The following is a 19,551-nucleotide window of genomic DNA, read 5'->3' as shown; positions in this document are numbered from 1 at the left end:
GAGCACCAATCATGTCAAATAAAAATGTCATTAGCACCGATGATCATTTGGTTTTGGTATCACCGATTAACAGCCAATATGAAGAGCAGTACGCAGGAGTAAAACAACAATGCAACAATACTAATAACAATAATAATAATAATAATAATAATAATAATAATAATAATAATAATAATAATAATAATAATAATAACAGCAGAGAGCAGTAGCAATGTGTAATATCTGCTTTGAGCACATCAATGGTTTTAAGCATAATTAAAAATCATTTCCAAAAATCAAAATTAAAATAAAACACCACCAATTGTTGAGTCCTCTGCTTAAAAATGTAAGTGTCTTAAGAGCCATGCAAATTAATTGAATAGATAAAATCAATTCCTTTTAAGTATGGTGCGCATATACACTGCATAATTTTTAAAAAATTAAATGTTGCTTGGAAAAAGTTTAATAAAAAACTATCACTAAAAAATAAATATATATATAAATAATAACGTTTAAGTGGGAAACTGACAACAAATAAAAATAAAAATAAATAATGATAACAACTACAACAACAACAACAATAATAATAATAATAATAATAATAATAATAATAATATAATAATAATAATAATAATAATAATAATAATAATAATAATAATAATAATAATAATAATAATAATAATAATAATTGTAACAACAATATATCAATAATCAAAGTCCTTCATTAAGTATTTTGATATCTGTACAAGGCGGAGTCAAATAAATGGAGTTTTAAAAACACAAGAAATGGACTTGTATGTGTTGAAACACAAAACAATTTTAAAATCGTAACTATAGAATTTACAAAATTAAAAGATTTAGAATTGAACTTGTGTCTTTTCAGACACCATCATTCACATATTTAAATTATATAATTTTCACAAATATCTAGTTTTGACTTCAGATTAAGTTTTACCCTGTTTATTTATTTTTTTGTTTTTTGTTTTGTTTTTTTTTAAACTTTCACGTCCACCACCTGCAGCTGTTGCAACAATTTTTTTAAATTTGATTTTTGCATTATAAACTTCACGGCACCTAAGTAACCGCTATATTAACCTCTTATCTCTTCCTCGACCCTACCATATTGACAGGGTACTTGGAATTTAGATCTGGTGGAAAATACTTTGCAATCTATCAAAGTACTACCCAGAGGATGGTGTGTAACATGAATTTCAATTTTAAGAGCTCGGGGAAGGGGTTGGGGGGGGGGGGGGGATCAGTTTATTTCTTAAATATTCTTAATATCATTTTTTTTTAATCAGCTTATTACATTTACTATTAATTACCAATCAAAACTTATTCATGAAATTTTATATTAAGTAAATATTTCTAGAAAAATATTTTAAAATATATAGAGAGTAAGTTCGGTCGTAATCTTTAACATACAATAAGACAACAAATGAAAGTCTGTATCATCACAGCATGCAGTAAGCAATATTTTCGATCTTCATATTCATCATAATATTATACAATACCAATACATGACAAGTCTGAACAGTTTTAACACAAAACAAAAACTTTAGCACTAATCATGAGTTTTTTATAACATTAATTGAATTGAACTCAGATTGTGCTACAATGTGCAAACAATTCATTCTAGAACTGGGCAACCCCCCCCCCCCCCCCTCCCCCTTCTAGCCACTTTAATTCTAGAAAAAAGACAAAAAAAAATAATTAATTTCCTGAACAGTTTATAGAATACCGATCTATTAAGTGCATGGTGGAAGGAGATTGATCAGTCCACTAAAATGGGAAAGTAGTCCAGGAAAAAGACAATTATACACAAAAATATAGAGATTTGGACCCAAAATTATTAATCTTTTTATGTTCAGTAACTCAAAATCACTGTATCGCAATAGCAAAAGGCCAGTGTTTTATTATTGCCAGACACTGCCTGTCTTCAATCCATCGACTGATCTATTGTTGGGTAACTCTTATACTTTTATTGGTATTTGACTTGCAATCATGCATGTTGGTGTTGTTCTAAAAAATTGTCCCGTGACTTATACAAATAAAACAAAATGGTTTATGACCATGGCCCGTTTCCATGAACACAGACTAGCACTTAGTCTCTGACTTTAGTCAAGGACTTGAAAAAATCGGATTTCATGTGAGCGGACTCGGCAAGTCCCAGACTAAAATCACGACACCTTCAGACTAAGTTTGGCCAAGTTTTAGTCACTTGCTGAGGCCGGACTTCATGCTTAGTCTGAGTACAGTGGAGACAATAGTTATAGTGCTGGCATTGCAACTGACTGAAATAATGTGATACATCAGAACACACTTTCTGTTTTGTTTTGTTTGTTTGATTTTTTGGTTCAATTTGTTTGAGTTTCAATGAAACTTTCATTGGCCTAAATATAGAAGTGACAGTCAACCATGGATACCATTGCAGTCTATCAGTCAAATGTGATTTAGTTCATCATGGCAAAAGTAAGTTCAAATATGAAACAGAACGAGATGGTATCTATACAGGATGTGTTGCTAATTTCCTCTTTGGAAATTTTTTGCGTTGAAAGTATCTTACCTGCCAACATGTAATAGAGAACATGATGTTACCAGCAGAAAATAGCCGAATTAGTCACTGTCCTTACAATGCCCCACTTCTAGGCAAGTACCAGTTCGTCAGAAACTAGAAAATGTTCATGAAATCCGATTTTTTAAAGTCACTTGCTCTGCTTTGACTAGCAAGTCATTTACTAGACTAGTAAATAACTAAATCTAGTCCTCGTTCATGAAAACGGGCCCAGGAATCATAACATTAATATTTCCATCTATACAAATTGTCATGTATTTATGTACACCATTGTCCAAGGAATGCATCAAAAAATAAATGTTCTAATCATCTAAAGTCTTACAAACTGAATTCAGATTTGGTATAACAAGAAGACCAATCGTCATATGGTTACATATTTAAATATTATGTAATTTGTCCAACACTATCTGGTTTAGTTTATTTATTTGTTTATTAGGGGTTTTATGGCACTTGCAACACTTTTAGGTCATTTCAGCACCATTAAAAAGGGAAATTATACGAAAGAAGTTATAGACCTGAAGTTAAAAACACCAAAGAAAAGGTAAGACAAAAGGGACTGATTCAAATAGGAACAGAAGATTCCATGAGCAATCCCTCAATGTGCTAATTCAAAATCCCATCTCAGCACAAGCAAAGGATCCCACTATAAATGGTACACTCAAATATTTACAAAGTACAATACGTTCAATACTATAAATAATACGTAACAGAGAGATGATTTAAAAGGAAAAAACATCATCTCTCAAAATAAAAAAAATATACATCTAAGTGCCTCCCTTTCAGTTCAAGACTCCCGCCAAGACATGGAAAAAAATGAGAAATGTCAATCCAGAACAAAGACAAGAAAAACACGGAAAGGGAAAATTGATATAGGGGGATAGAAGACACAGCATGAGTGACCTCTCTGCCCATCACGGGAGGTCAAAAGACCCTACTCAGCCCACAATCTGACTCACCCTAGAGGTGTGATATAAGGTGAACAAAAAGTAGATAATTGAATTTTGGGCGAAATTAAAACCCTTTGTATGCTCATAATAAATTATTAAGTTTCTTTAGAGGCAAGATGGTTGGATCAAAACAGTACTGCACCACACTATAAATGACAAGACTTTCAAACCTAGCCGTCAATAATTTAATTACTCCCTTGACCAAGAAACATTGTATCTATTGTTCAAAAAGTCTTGCTGCATTGTGAATTCCACCTAGGTTATCTGCCAAATTTTCTCTTGGAATGAATGTTTGAGATTTAATCTACTTTTTTTCAACATCAAAATTCAATATTCAGCCTTCTCCACTCTGATATCGCTACCTTATTAAGTTGTGAGATGTCACATATATGGTCATTATGAAACTACTGACATAGAGAACAAGTAAACATACACTCAGAAATATCTCAAAATCGTCATTTGACATTTGAAATAAACAATGTACAAAAACATCAATATCTAAAATAAGTTATAGTATCCAAGACAAGTCAAAGCTCCAAATTAGACATTTCAGTTGGGATAGTATAATTACTTAAACTGTTATTCCCTATCTTTAGTTCTTCTCTTACTGTGTTGGGCGCTAGTCCAGGATGTGGGAAGACAAATGGTAATATAGAATGGACAGTCTCACATGATATACTGGCTATGTCGTTGTCACTCAGCCTGGCATTGGTTTTGTGATTGTAGGAAGCCAGGGCACAAACAGAAAGATATTCTGGACCAAACTCCAACGAGGCGATGTGATGGGAGGTTTTGGGTACTGGTAGCTTCCAATGTTCAAATCGACGGTAGAAAAATGGATATACATCTGACTTTAAGTAGACTAAACCATACTTGAAACCCCAAGTCACCGACCACATGTGGGTGTCATCAACATTGTAGAAGAAAATGTCAATGTTTGGCCATTTAAACGGCCTGTTACCTCGTGGTCGATCTTTCATGAAAAATTTCCACTGCTTGTCCCCAGGAGCAAACAATTCAAAGCCTTCGATGTTGCTGAGAACATTCCGCGACTTTTCCCACTGAGATGCCTTCATAGCCACATCATAGTCATCATCCCAAGGTATCATCCCATGGTGCCGAAGAGCACCAAGGAGGGTTCCTGAAACCAAGAAGTATTCGAGACCAGCAATCTCACAAGCCCTGACAAACGCGTCCAGTGTGAACTGAGCCAAAGCATGCTCTTGGTCGTCCATCTTGGGCTCGAACATAGCAAGGATATCCAATCTATTCTGAGCCTTGGCATCATAGCTAGCTCTTTGCTTTAGACGTCGTTTTTCTTCTTGAAATTCGGAGTATATGTTTTTGGTGAAAAATTTATTTTTAATATCTGCAAAATTGACAGGAACCTCCACAGGGCTTGGGCCTAGTGGCGTGGTGTCAACTGGGAAATTCTGGAAGTCAAGGAGCATCTGGAATATATTTAAAAGATATAATATAAAGCAAACGAACAAAAAAAAGTAACACTATAGAAAACTTCAAATATCATAAGTAGCCTTAAAAGATGCCTTTTTTTCCTAAATATGTAAGAGATGAAAAGATGACGTGTAAGTCCGTGAGAGAGAGAAAGAGACAGAGGGGAGAGGGAGGGAGAGAGAGACGGGAGAGGGAGAGAGAGGTTGATAGAGAGACAGAGAGAGAGAAAGAGACAGAGAGAGACAGAGAGACAGAGAGAGAGAGATAAGGAGAGAGTTGAAATACATTAGTAGTAGCATTGGAAACAATGATATGGATGATTTAATACCAACATCAACTTAAAAAAGGCCTGAGGCCCAGATGGAATTTGTGGTCGTGTACCGAAAGAATGTTCCGATCAATTAGCACCAGCTTTTAGAGAAATATCTCAAAACACATTGGTGAACACATCAGTTTAAGGCAAAATTCCAAAAATATGGAAAACATCAATCATTGTGCCCATTCCAACACACCTTAACATCCCACCTAGACAAAACACTGGAAAATTATATCAAAACCATATAGATTTCTCATCAGCCTTTAATCCTATGAACTCATAATCATTAATTAAAAAATTACAAGAGATTGGAATTAATTATTTAGTTTTTAAAATGGATTAAAAACTTCCTTGATAAAAAACCTCAAAGAGTCCTCCTTGGGTCAAAGCTATCAAATAAGAGAACAATGTTAAACGGATGTCCTCAGGGGTGTGTAATGTCACATATTCTATACATTCTATACACGAACAACTGTCGTTCATTTAATTCAAACTGCCAAATAATACGCTTACGACACAGCGATTGTAGGTCTTCTCAACCATCATGATAGAATAAATTATTATTTTGATCACGTTGATTTATTCATTAAATGGTGCTCTGTTAATATGCTTTACTTAAACATCATAAGAACAGATTTTTGACTTTACACAACAAGAACATAATAAATATTTAAAACTGAATCTAAAAAACGAGGAGTTAGAAGTAGTAGGCCTAGTTGAATTTTAAGTACCTCGGAGTGTATATTGACAATTGACCACTCTCTCACTTAAAAAAAACCAACAACATATATTTTATCAACAACAAAAAGTGGGGCAGAGATTGCATCTCTCGAGGAAACTTAGATCTATTGAAATTAACGTAAAGACCATGGTCCTAATGTATAACTCGCTTATAAGAAGTGTAATTTCCTTTGGTATTGCTATGTGATATGGCAACTGTGTGGTGAAAGAGAATAAAATCCAAGAAATAATAAATATTGCTGGGAAAATTTATATATTTAAGGATTTGTTAGTCGGTAAAATTCAGCTAATGGGCGGAACAGGTGAGGATTTTACCTAAACGTCTACCAAACGAAGCAGCTGACTTTTCAGTTTGTATTTAAATAAAATAAAATAAATATATAAATAAATCCTAAACAATAAATAAATAAAACAACTGAATTCGTCCAAAATGAAAATTGGTTTGCATAGACTTGTATTATTATATCATGCGACGTGCGTTGAAAATGATTTGTGCTAGAAAAAAAGTAAACAACGGTCACGGTATAAAACTGGCGAGTGTGTATTCAAGATAGCTATCGTCCGCCCAAAGTCCCGCGCGCTGGACTGAATTTTTCACCGAGTTATGACCAATGAACACAGTACTTTAAAGTGTAAAGGTTAAATTTTAAGTTCACTTTCGCTAGCGCTTAAGTGAGTCCGCTAAGTTAAGGTCGACAGTAGTCCTTACTACCTACGGAAGTTAGTGATTGATCTAGATAAGATGGAATAAAGACCATTCTGACACCCTCGATGAAGAGGAGAATCTGCCTGCATTGATTGATGGAGCCCAGTCGTGTGTCAGATCATTTGTGCCAGTCGAGTTTATATCATTGCGCAAATTACACACTACACACTATCACTAACAATAACAACATACACACAGCCTGCTTTCAATGATTATAATTAACATCCGAATTGGAAGTCGTGTCAGTCCCACGAAATCAGTCACTGAGTCACTATCACAGTAAATTAAAGGGAATTACAAGATGGGTGTCATGATAGCTTTTTGATTATCTCTTTGACTTCATTTTCACAATTGGGATCAGATGTAATAAAGTGAATTGAAGAATTCCAATGTTTTGTTGTTTTTTGTTGTTGTTTTTCTTTTTTTCTTTTTAAATTTTTAAATACTTTTGTCATAATCCATGCATTATTAATAACAGTTAGTTTAGTAACCTGTGTTGAATAGAGATCCCATCAGAGCAGAGAACATTTGCTTCCCAGACTATGGGTTCTCCATGCGTCTACTTTTGCTGACTTTTCTTTTTTCCTTACCATTTATGTCTCTTTTTTTCATGTTGCTTTGTGTTCAAATCTCATTAATCTTCACATATGCCAAAGATAATCTTTGTCCTGTCATAATCTTGCTGACATTTTTTTAAAATCGAATATCCTTTCTGCAGTTTTTTTTTAGCTTTTGATTTGTATCTCCCTTTTAAGGCAAACTGCTTCCAACTAAACTTACGCGTCTTGACGTAGGGGATTAACGACAGGAAAAAAAAACATTTCTGCTGTTAAGCACAGGGTAGGATGAGGTGATAGATCACTCGCTTTACAAGCAAAGGGACCTATATCGATCCCAAATGAAGTTGTGATTTTTTTAACGACCTGTCCACCCAGCAGTGATTGGATACCTGTGTCAACAAATATGGCAGAAAGTACTCTATGACAGGTTAATATCCTACAAAGGGCAGCAAGCAAGTGCTATTGTCCGTTTCATTCTCAATAAACCAGGATAAACACTGCATTGAATTGTACATCTATGGGGTATGACACGGTACTCGTTTTATATATCAGTACGGTGAGAATGTGAGTAAAGAACTTTTTCCAACTATGCCCTGCTCTGAGCACAAAACATGACACTAAAACCCTCTGATCACACCCTACGATACATGTTCGCCATTCTTGAATTAAGTTAAGTTGGGGGGAGGGAGGGCACTTTGAATGTAATAATGTGAAATATACCTGTATCTAAACTCCTTTAACACTAAACAGGTTCCATGTAAGTTTTGTACAGCAAAGGAACCACCGTTTTCAAATACATGAGGGCATAATTAGGATGACATAATTATAAACTTGATCGTTCCTTTCTAAGTTTCATATTGTGTGTCTTCTGTTTTTAGTTTTGCTATTTACCGCATCCATGAAAAAGAATTCCGCGTTTCGTCCTGTAAATGTTCAGTGCTATACTCCTCACTGTGACAAATTTACATTTTAAATCCATATTGTAATCCGTTTTTATGAATGTCCCACCATCAAGTTACGCCTCTGGCTTTAAACCCAGCGTGGTAAAATTAGTGAGTAGAGTACATGAATCTCGTGAAAATTAAAACCAAGCCTGTTGGTGAGTGAACGTAATCACAACAGAATTGAGTGCGTGTATATACATAGTTAATAATAAGCTTCAACAGTCGTAACGTCACTTCCCTAGTAATGACGCATGGTAACTTAGTAACTGGCTCTAAACTATCGGAACAATGGCGGACGCCCTATGAAATATTTATCCGACGAGCATAAAAGCGTATCCAGAGGGAAAAAAAAACATTATAAATCTGATCATGTTTTGACTTTTACACATTCTGATCACACGACATGAAAAGTTCTAGCCAACATGAAGAATATAAAGTACCGATTTTCTTTGTTTAGAACCACGATGGCCACCGTTGCTGGGCGACGTGACATCAGACTATTGAATCCAATTGTAAAACATAAAAAAGTTCACTCATACTAGACCCTTTGTTTTATATATATATATATATATATATATATATATATATATATATATATATATATATATATATATATATATATATATATATCGTAAAGAAGAAAAAAAAACCCACAAAGTATGGCAGTGCAAAAAAATCTGCTTAACGTCACTAACAATTCTAAGGTTCGAGCCAATTATCATTAAAATCCGTCAGAAGATATACACGTCAACGTGTGCCCACGGGTTGTGGAACGAACAACATGACCTAACATTACACTCTGTATCTTTTAAAAACGCTAAATATGAAATGTATGACCACACAACGTTTGATGTGCGTGTGCGCGCGTGTGTGTGGTTTAGGGGGGGATGATATGGACGCTATCCCAGATTTTTCGGTTTTTTAAATAATTACGTTGCCCAACCCCCTGAAAAGGTTTCGATCATCAATTTCGTTTATTTGCTTCGTTATCAGTATAAACTGCCTTGTGTTTTAACCGAAAACACAATGTGTACATAAGTGTAAGCGGGTTAACCCTTCAAACATGGCTTCAACACGAAACATGCCGAATTCACGACTGAATGAAGAAAACTCCCTACCAAACAACAATGCCATCATATCAGGTAATGTTTTGCATTTCAATTGTCAGTGTAATGTGTTTAGACACGTAAAAAATATTATTTAAGGCATTAAACATACGTTTAATGTAGGAAAATTGATTAAATTGACTGCATGTGTGAGAGGGACAGCCCATTATTTCGTAACAGACATGTCCATGTGTAAGATGGGATAGCCCGTTTAACTAGGGATGGCCTGATGTGCAAATTGGGTGGGATAGCCCATATTATAATGTAAATTCTTTGCTCAGTGACTCAGTGTTGTTTTAAATATGAACAACTTGGCCAACCCATTTGTTTTAATAAAATAAGAACATTCTGTGATGTATTTGTTGTGTTCTTTAATGATTATCATCGTCAAGTACAATTATCATTTCACACAGAAAGTTTTTTAAAAAAACTATTGAATAGTTATTGAATAGTATTTGATTAATTGGACATTTTATAGGATCGAAATCTTCAATGTTGATTTTCTCAAAACAGTAAAATCTGGGATAGCCTACTTGTTCTTAAAAGCGTCCATATATTACCTCCAACGATGAAACAATTTTCTTTAACTTCAAATTATTCTGCTTGCTTAGCTTCTATCTAATCGTTTTCAGAAATTGAGCTAGCGAAATAATGATTGTCGCATCATCCCTATTACTGCTCTCTTTGTGGAAACAGTGAAATCTAATGTCAAAGTTAGAGTGAAATCGAAAACCGCCTGTAAATGATTAATAAAGAGAGGAAGAGGAAGATGAAGGATAAAAAAAAAAAAACAACAAATAAAACATGAGTACTCGACCCCGGAAACTCCAATATCCGGCGTGTAAGCGTACGTTATCAGTCATGGTACGACCAACATCGACGTGAGTGGATGATTGTCTCTGGTCGTCTTGTAACTCAATACTTAAGTCATTAGTATGGAGTAAAGTTGGGCAAAACCCGGCATATTATCTAGCTGGTTAGTCAGTGAACTCGACCCTGACCCGACGACGATTTTCATAAGAATCGCTCATATCAAAACCTTAATTTTTTTTCTTGACACTTCTCTGAAAATTACGTCACCGCACAAGGCGCGATCGCCAAAAGAAAGTAAAAAGGGAGTTTTTGTCAGTTGTGCTCGGGAATACAAATGATACCGTTGGTATTACAATTAAATAATCTCACTTTCCACTTCTTTTTTTTTTTAATTATTATTTTATTTCGGTGATCGTCGTCCTATATTGATACGTAATCTTTTGGACAGTGTCAAGCCATGACTTTACGAAAGCTACGCTCATATCAATCAGTTTGGTCTAAAATCGAACTCACAACATATATGGACAGTCAGTTCACATCAAAAGCAACAACACAATAGTTTGTTAGCACGACACATTATATCATACCATGAATGTGTGGTGGTTTACCAAAATTGAACTCGGAAGAGAAAAATTTCTTTTTTCACTTTATTTTAGAAGTAACTCGGTACACTCATAAATTGCTGTCAAAAAACGCACAACGAGGGGGGAAATGCGTTCTTCGTGACTAAAAAAAAGCAACAATAATTTTGACTATTTCCCTCTCAGCTAAAGATCTCAACCATGCATAGCTATCTTAAGTACTTGCCTGTCACTCGAAACAATCAGCCCAGCAGAAACTAGGCAGGCACCACTCACAATTTTAGAACAAGGGATTGAAAAAAAATGCATTGCGTTGTCGCAATGCAATTCCTTCATCCGAAAATTGTGATAAATGCTCACTAACTGTGGTGCCCATTGATTCGGGAGAAGAGCAAGATATTAGGAGGACGCATCCATGTCAAGGGAAAGACAAACTTGTCTCATTTCGAAACACGAACAGAAAGCAAGGTGAAAAAGGGAAAACATGTGGTGATAGAAAACGCAACAAGCGTGACTTTCCAGACCCGCCATGGGAGTTTGAAAAGACCCAATCCCGGATTTGATAACGTTTTAAGACCGTAAGTATGTATACTCATCATCTCCATTCCAACAGATAGTATTAGTATGCGCTTGGCTAAGAAGCTCACAACATTGCCACCCGGATAACGGATCAACACACAAAACTATGTGTAACCTTGAACGTTTATAGTCTGGTTAATAGAAAGTATGCGCTTGGCTAAGAAGCTCATAACATTGCCATCCGGAAGTATAACGGTCCAACACACAAAACTGTGTGTAACCATGAACTTTTATAGTCTGGTTCATACAGTTTAGTGAGAATCACTCACAAACGCGGATGGCAAAATACAAGAACAAAAGCTTGAGTTACGTCATCAGTTTAGTGAGAATTACCTGAGTGACGTCAACTTTGTTTTATCTATTAATATTCATCTGGTTGGCTAACATTGTTCGGGGTCTATCTTTGTAATCGTCTCTCTTGAATGTATTCGTTCTGTCCGGGACGGGACCAAGTACAGGTTGATCCGATTCGAGTTTGATCATGGCCCAGTCTCCATTTCAACGAGACTCGACAAGGGTAAAGAGACAGTGAAAACAAACCAGATAACACAACAGTCATTCAATTCCAAGGATAAGTACATTACAATATTACAGCGACAAAGTGAGACACGCATAATATACGCTCAGCCTTACATGATGAAATCTTCGAAATTTTTGCACATTATTGTTTTCAGTTGGGGTAAGTTGTTTCTTCACTAATAAACACCCAGCTCGCTTCTTCTTTCTTTCCTTTTTGATAAGAAGGCGTGGTACATTGACACATGTGTAAATGAGTACTTGACTATAGGTTCTGATGGAGATAAAAATTGAAAAAGAAACTTGAGCTTTTATGTAGAGCAATATCCACTAAACGTGCTCAAAGCGCTTTACAAAGGGTCCCTGACCAAAAAGTAACATTTAGGACGAGACATGGCGCCTGTAAGGCGAAATAACAATTTTTTTTCCAATAGAGACAAGGCTGTTAACGACCAGGTACTTATTTTACACCTGAGTACGATGACAGAATGTGAATAAAGAGTCTTTTCCAAGGACTCAACTATGCGCCGAGCGAGGCTAGAACCCAGGGCCTTCCGATCCGAAAGCAAGTGTCATACCACAAGACCATATAGCCTCATGAATGCTGATAATGTACAGTATATAATATATATATATATATATATATATATATATATATATATATATATATACATATATATATATATATATATATACATATATATATATTTTATTTATTTACTTTTATTTATTTTTTAATTTAAGGGTAAAAGAAATATAACTTACAAAATAATGTGCAAAATAAATGGAAATTTGGTAGCACTCACCCACGATAAAAACTATGCCTTAGGCGCTTAACATTTTATAAAATATCCTGCTGAAGGTTCAGCATCCATTTAACACATACTTATTATATTTGACCTGATAATTTGCAAAAGACAACGCGACACTTTAGCAGGGAAAATGTGTACAAATGCCTTTCCTGTGTACACCAACCAGGTGGTCTAATCGCGTTGGTCGTATTGTGAATCGTTATTTCGACACCACAGTGACACACACAGACATGGACAGCGTCATGACTATAGACAAACTTTCACACCTTTGAAAAAAACACGTTTTGGCCACAAAACTTTTGATTCAAATATGTGTGCGTGTGTGTGCGCGCGCGCGGTGTGTATCATAATGTACAATATTGCAGGAAAAGGAGCAACCCTGCACAAACGCATAGCTAACTACACACACACAAAACGATATAATCCAAAAGTTCCTTATTGTGTTTTTATTTTTTATTTTCCCTTGAAAACAGGTGTGCTGTCGAGTCAAATTTACGGTCAGCCCTTTTCGGCCTGTCCAGAAGATGCCACAACCTGCTGTGAGTGCGTCACCAACCCAGGCTGTGTATGGTCTTTCTCTTCACAATCAGCCAATGCCAGTCGACCCAGATGCGTCCGTGATGAAGAGTTCTCTAGCGTCGTCAACGAGCTAGTCGTGCCAAACAATGCGAATCGTCCTTTCAACCCTCACCGCAACCGATATCTCAGACCGCAGGGAGCGCGGTTGAAAATGTCAATCGGTCTTCGGAAAGAGATTCCTGTTCAAATTCTCGCCCAAAGTCGACGAGTTAGACTTACCATCGTAGGTCCTAATGACTTTCCAGATTTTTCCATAGAAAAGGGAGATGAGATGAGCTGTTCCCGCCGATTCAGGATGAGAGAACGAGTAAACAGACGCAAGAATCAAAAGAAAATCACAATCGATTGCCACGTGTCAGCGGCAGGCGGGGTGCAAATGCTTCACCTAATCGTGGATATGACCAGATGCTTCCAATCTACAAAGGAGATCCGGTTAAATGTCAGACAAAGGGGTTCCCGTAGATTTAAATTGGATGTCACTTCAAGCTGCCAGTGTCCGTGCCACTATGCTGACAATTTGGAGTCGGACATGGTTGAAGGCGGCCTTGAAATTTGTGAAGAAGGTCAAGCCATGACGCAATGCATCACCGACGAGAATAACGAACAGGAAACTCAGTGTTCAGGCGTCAATGATTACTGTCGTCGGAATCAAAATGAACCAGTATGCAGTGGTCGTGGCAGGTGTATCTGTGGGGTCTGCTCGTGTGATTTCATTTCTCCTGGACAACAATCTGCTGACATAGACGAGCGCCAAATGATTTTATTGAGCCCGGACGTAGCACCGCCAGAACGGCAACGATATCTTGGAGCTCATTGTCAGTGTGACAACCTGTCGTGTCAATATTTCAACGGCATGATCTGTGGAGGACCTGAGAGGGGGAGATGCATGTGCGGCCAATGCGTTTGTAACGAAGGATATTCAGGGCAAGCGTGTGATGAAACCCCTTACGCCCAAACGTGCATAGGTCCAGACGGGTTGATTTGCGGTGGTCTGGGTCATTGTGTGAACGGCCAATGCGACTGCCATGGAAATTCTCAGGGTCCCTTTTGCCAACCATGCACCACGTGCAATAACAACATGTGCAACATGTTTGCACAGTGCGTCCAGTGTTTCGCTTTTGAGGAGATGGAAACGAACCAAGCCATAAATTGCATGGCCATGTGTAGCTCCATCGAGGATCCTCCAATCAGCTTTGTCGCGTCCGACGGCGAATGGCCTGAGTCAGCCAACTTGTGCGCTATGCAACGCAACGAATGTCACTATGAGTTTTCATATACTACTCAAGACAATGGGGCTATTGTCGTCCACTACGAAACGGAGTTACATTGCTATCATTGAGATCTAAAAACTACAACCTTTTTTTTCTTCAAAAAGACGTCACTGTAAAATGTCCAGTTTTTAAAAATGCTTCTCTACGTAGCAACCTAGACAATAATGTAGACAAAATTGTTGTACAACTTTACTTTTTCAATGTTGGCACCAGGATATAGCTTCTTTTTTAGTTCACATTTTTAAATATAACAATAAATTCAAATTTCAATTCGATTAACATAATACAAAAGCTAATTTACCAATAAATATAATCATTTCAATAATGGATCAGGCTGACAGAGGACAAGCATACCTGATAGCCTCTCACAACACAAGACAGGATACACAAAACGACATATCATGCATCATCTATTATATAAGTTAAATCAGTACTGAAAAATTCGATAGGCGATGACTCCAATCTTTTCATATTTCTCAATTTCGAATTTTGGCGACATACTGGTAGCAAGCCTGACCGATGGCGTTCTCAAATCATGTCCTGAAACAACTGTGAACTTGGGATTAAAATTTAGACGGTGCCGATAGTGTCCTATATTAATTCATCTCTTCCATCAATAGGAATTCATGTTTTTCTAATGGGGAGATTATCTTAAAGACATTCACTCAACCATAACAATGACAACGACAACGACATTGAGTGTGTCAATTAGAAAATTCTAATGACGTTGCGCTAAAGGAGATGGATTGATGGTTTCTAATTGCCTGTCGCAAAACCTTGAGTGACATGGACAAAACATTGACGACACAAAATCAACCTTTCTCAATATGCTGGTGCAGTTATGTGTCGATCATTTGTATGTATTACTTTATGCATTTGTTAGCGGCATGTGTGTTGGTCTACGAGTGAAAGAGAGAGAGGGAGAGAGAGAGAGAGAGAGAGAGAGAGAGAGAGAGAGAGAAACAGATATTTGTATGTATATGTCTATGTGTGTGTGTGTGTGTGTGTGTGTGTGTGTGTGTTATAAAGTTGAAAAAAAAAAATCACTCACATACCGATACAGCCGACACGATGCTGCTTGCATCTCACCAGTCGGCAGGTATGGAGGAACTTCGTAACTTGGGAGTTTTGTTTCTATTCATTCCCAACTCTTTTAATTCTTGCACTTCATTTTTTTAAAATTTAGATCTTTGTACTGTTTATACCACGCACCTTTTGTTAGCTTTTTTTTTATTTTTATTTTTTGGCCGGGGGGGGGGGGGGGGGTTATTCCATAGTTGTGGGTTTTGGACCCCAATGCAAAATTAAAGTGACGACATGTCGAGAGAGAGAGAGAGAGAGAGAGTGTGTGTGTGTGTGTGTGTGTGTGTGTGTGTGTCTGTGTGTGTGTGTGTGAAGCAGAAGGTGGAAAATTATACGTGTTTAAATCTGCATTATACTGATAAAACGCGTTTTTGTGTTAGTTTAATTAAATGTCTCACTTCAAATATCAATGAACAAAAATGACCTTTAATTTCATTTGTCAAAAAATTTTCATGAGATTTGTAAAGTCTCAGGTTTAAAACATTTTAATAAGTTGGCAACCGCCTTACTGGTCGATATTTATGTAAAATATTTCTAGGAAAAATGAAAAGAGGTGTTTAGCCAATATGCGGGCGTGTTTTACTTGAATGGCGGTGTTTGGTAAATATGAAAAATGACATTAATTATTTTGCTATGCATGATGATTTTCTGACACTATCTATCGTGTTTTGGAATACAAACTTTTTTTGTGGATTTTTTTTTCTTTGTTTATTTGAGTTGTTTTATGGGGTTTTATTAATGTTTAGATTTTTTTAAAATATATTTTTAAAAATTTTTTTTTTCTTCTTTGATTTTTATTACAAACGGAAATGGGTGGGGTAATTCAACTTCAATATACAAGGTATGTATCGTTTCAGTCATGCAAAACATTGATGATGATGATGACGACGACGACGACGACGACGATAATAATAATAATAATAATAATTAATAATAATAATAATAATAATAATAATAATAATAATAATAATAATAATAATAATAATAATAAATAAATAATAATAATAATAAATAATAATAATAATAATAATAATAATAATAATAATAATAATAATAATAATAATAATAATAATAATAATAATAATAATAATAATAATAATAATAATAATAATAATAAATAATAATAATAATAAAATAATAATAATAATAATAATAATAATAATAATAATAATAATAATAATAGATAAATAATAATAATAATAATAATAATATAATATAATAATAATAATAATAATAATATATAATAATAATAATAATAATAATAATAATAATAATAATAATAATAATAATAATAATAATAATAATAATAATAAGTAATAACACATATGTCAACGATACGCCTCATCATCAAGCTCGACAATTAAGAGTTTTGAATTGATTATTGAGAGTTTGTTACCATTGTTAACATTACTCTGTGTGTGTCTGAGAGAGAGAGAGATAGAGAGAGAGAGAGATAGAGAGAGAGAGAGATAGAGAGAGAGAGGGGGGGAGATAGAGAGAGAGAGAAAAAGAACGAGGGGTTAGAGAGACGCAGACAGACAGAGAGGCAGATAGACCATTCGATAAAGAAATCCCCTGCCAACTCCTTCATGTGAAAATCACAAATTATATTATCAGCCAAAATCAGTCATTTGTAAGCAACTTTCATCAATCATGCGAAAAATACATTAGAAATCGGTTACAATATAAATACATGTATCGATCAGAGCTGACAAATTGCTTATGATACTGTTTATTGGCGGCAATTACACTAGGACTTTCCTCTTCAAAATGTTAATTACCAGTGCAAACATTTCAACCTTTATTTTTTTAAAAACCCACCCTGGGGTTAATTATTACAATTGATCAGCCTTTTGGAACGTTCATGGCAATTGACTTTATGAGAGATAAGAAGAAAAAAAAACAAAAACAAAAAAACTCGTAGAGTATTCTGGCTTACTATGTGTAATGCAAGAAATAAGACGCGCCCCTTTCTCAAGACATTTTTTTTTTTTTAATGACGATGAAGTGACTCGGCCTAGGACACAAAAATATGGCTTCTTAATTGGAGGCTATCTCTGACTAGCCGTTTCAAGCCGGTATTGTTTGAGGATGACTCTGGCGATGAAAATCGGGTTAAAGTAATTTTAAATAAATTTATTTTTTAAAATTTTAATCAAATTCAATGCTTCTTTAGGGGAAAATGGGTGTGGAAAAGGGGGGGGGGGGGGGTTGAGGAGGATGGAATATATTTTTTTATTGATGCAATGCGTTTAGTGTTTAAAAAAAAACTCACGTCATCCGCCAGGTGGATATAACATACCAACATGGGTAACATTAACCGTTTATAGTCTGATTAATATAATTTAAGGTGAATATTACTCATAAAAATGGCTGACTAAAACCGATAACAAAGAGAAGAGTGCGGTTAATTCAGTTCCTTCTATTCTGTTTAATTAATATTCTTTAATAGGTTCATCCCGACATAATACCAGATTTGCAGGATGCGCTACATTAAATGCCTTTGACTCAAAACGAGACACACACGGTTCGCAATAGAGACATGTGTGCGGAGAAGCAAGATACACAGCACTAGGTAGGACAAAGATAGGGGGGGAGGGGGAGGGAGAGGGGAGAGAGAGAGAGAGAGAGAGAGAGAGAGAGAGAGAGAGAGAGAAAATAAAAACAAAATAAAATTCTTTTTATCTACCACTACCATCGCGTGAGATTTTTCTTTAGGGCCTATCATGAGAAAAGACTAAATCAAGATAACCATAGCGTTGGCCGCAGTGCAGCGCCATCAAATGAACAAGGGCTACGTTTCTTGCTCAAAATATAAAAACGAAATGCTGACATGGGTTCAACCCCCCCCCCCCTTATGGTATGCGCCCAAGTAAAATACTCATCAGTTCTACCCGCATAATCATTCTTACATACAGACAAAAATGTGTTGACGTTTATAGTCAGAGTGACTGAACTGATGGCAGCAATGACAAATATTTCATTCTACTATATTAAAGACTTTGAAACATCACTCATTTCTCCTGGGACTCTGGAATGTTACAAAAATATTGAGTAAATGCGTTTGCTACCTGCTTCAGTCCCTTGATCAAAGACTTTGTAATTATCACCAGGGCCTACGAGACATACGAGACTGATATCTTGGTGTCATCTTTAAGTCATTGTGATTTGTGAGTTTTACTCATTCGTATAAATCACCAAGACCCTTAATATGATCTTTCATTTTAGTTGTCTTCATTATAGAGCTCATTGTGCTTTATATAACCAAGGGCCGTAAGGTAACAAACGCATTCCGCTAATAGTGATCACAAAGTTTCTCCTCTGAAATCTGCGGATTTTTATTTTATAAAGCAGGCAGATTGCTTAGTGGTTTTGTACTCACCCGAACTAGGAAAACAGAGTTCATATCTAGCCAGTTCCGCGGAATGACGTTCATGAAAATGACATTCCTCACAGGGGAGACGACGAACGTGACCACCAAGAACAAGCAGAAAACTTTTAACGTTCTCACCAAATGGCGCCGGAATTTGAACCATCGGCAAGCGGATTGGGGCTTCATGATGTGTATGTTATGGTGGCGCTGCCTAGATGTGCCTCAACTTGTATTCGATGGTATGTGTGGCGATAGGGACGAAGGAGAGGGGAGTGGCAGCGACTGGGTAAGATTTGAGTGGGGTCGGGAGTGAAAAAAAAAGGGGCGTTGGGAGGAGGGGGGGGGGGGGGGGGGGGGGGGTAAGAGGGGAGGGGGATAACGATATTTAGGGCTTAGATGTTTAGAACAATTTGGGGACCGAACACTTAATTTGAGGTGAATGAAAATCCTGGGACTGGAAGATTATGTCCGTATTGTATTGTTGACAAGTCAGGAATTGGAGATTCTGGACAACATTGACTGCCTCAACTGCTGCGGCTATGGGAAGTGTCTGTGGAATAACAAAAATAAAAAAAATAAATAACATTATGCAGCATTAAAAACCCAAAACGTGCA

At 36.0% G+C, this 19,551-nt stretch overlaps 2 protein-coding genes across 2 annotated transcripts in view; one reads left to right on the top strand and one right to left on the bottom strand.

Annotated features, from left to right (window-relative positions):
• Window positions 1-1,737: 1,737 nt before the first annotated feature.
• Window positions 1,738-19,551, bottom strand: part of LOC144966453 (uncharacterized) — a 38,372-nt gene continuing 20,558 nt past the window's right edge. Inside the window, exons 2-3 of the mRNA XM_078902985.1 lie at window positions 18,946-19,486; window positions 1,738-4,952 (exon numbers count right to left, since the gene is read on the bottom strand). Of these exons, the coding sequence (XP_078759111.1) occupies window positions 4,029-4,952; window positions 18,946-19,122 (1,101 nt within the window). The 5' untranslated portion in view covers window positions 19,123-19,486 and the 3' untranslated portion in view covers window positions 1,738-4,028. The remainder of the gene's footprint in view (window positions 4,953-18,945; window positions 19,487-19,551) is intronic.
• On the top strand, window positions 11,739-16,262 carry LOC144966452 (integrin beta-6-like). Its single transcript, XM_078902983.1, has 2 exons — window positions 11,739-11,981; window positions 13,104-16,262. Exons 1-2 carry the CDS (start codon window positions 11,936-11,938, stop codon window positions 14,546-14,548), a joined length of 1,491 nt encoding a protein of 496 aa, XP_078759109.1. The 5' UTR covers window positions 11,739-11,935; the 3' UTR covers window positions 14,549-16,262.

Source organism: Berghia stephanieae, chromosome 2, assembly GCF_034508935.2.
Source record: "Berghia stephanieae isolate SIO BIC M18660-M18661 chromosome 2, UCSD_Bste_1.3, whole genome shotgun sequence".
Classification (NCBI taxonomy): Eukaryota; Metazoa; Mollusca; class Gastropoda; order Nudibranchia; family Aeolidiidae; genus Berghia; species Berghia stephanieae.
Note: the sequence above shows the minus strand (reverse complement) of the source record. Positions and strands in the feature narration are given on the sequence as shown.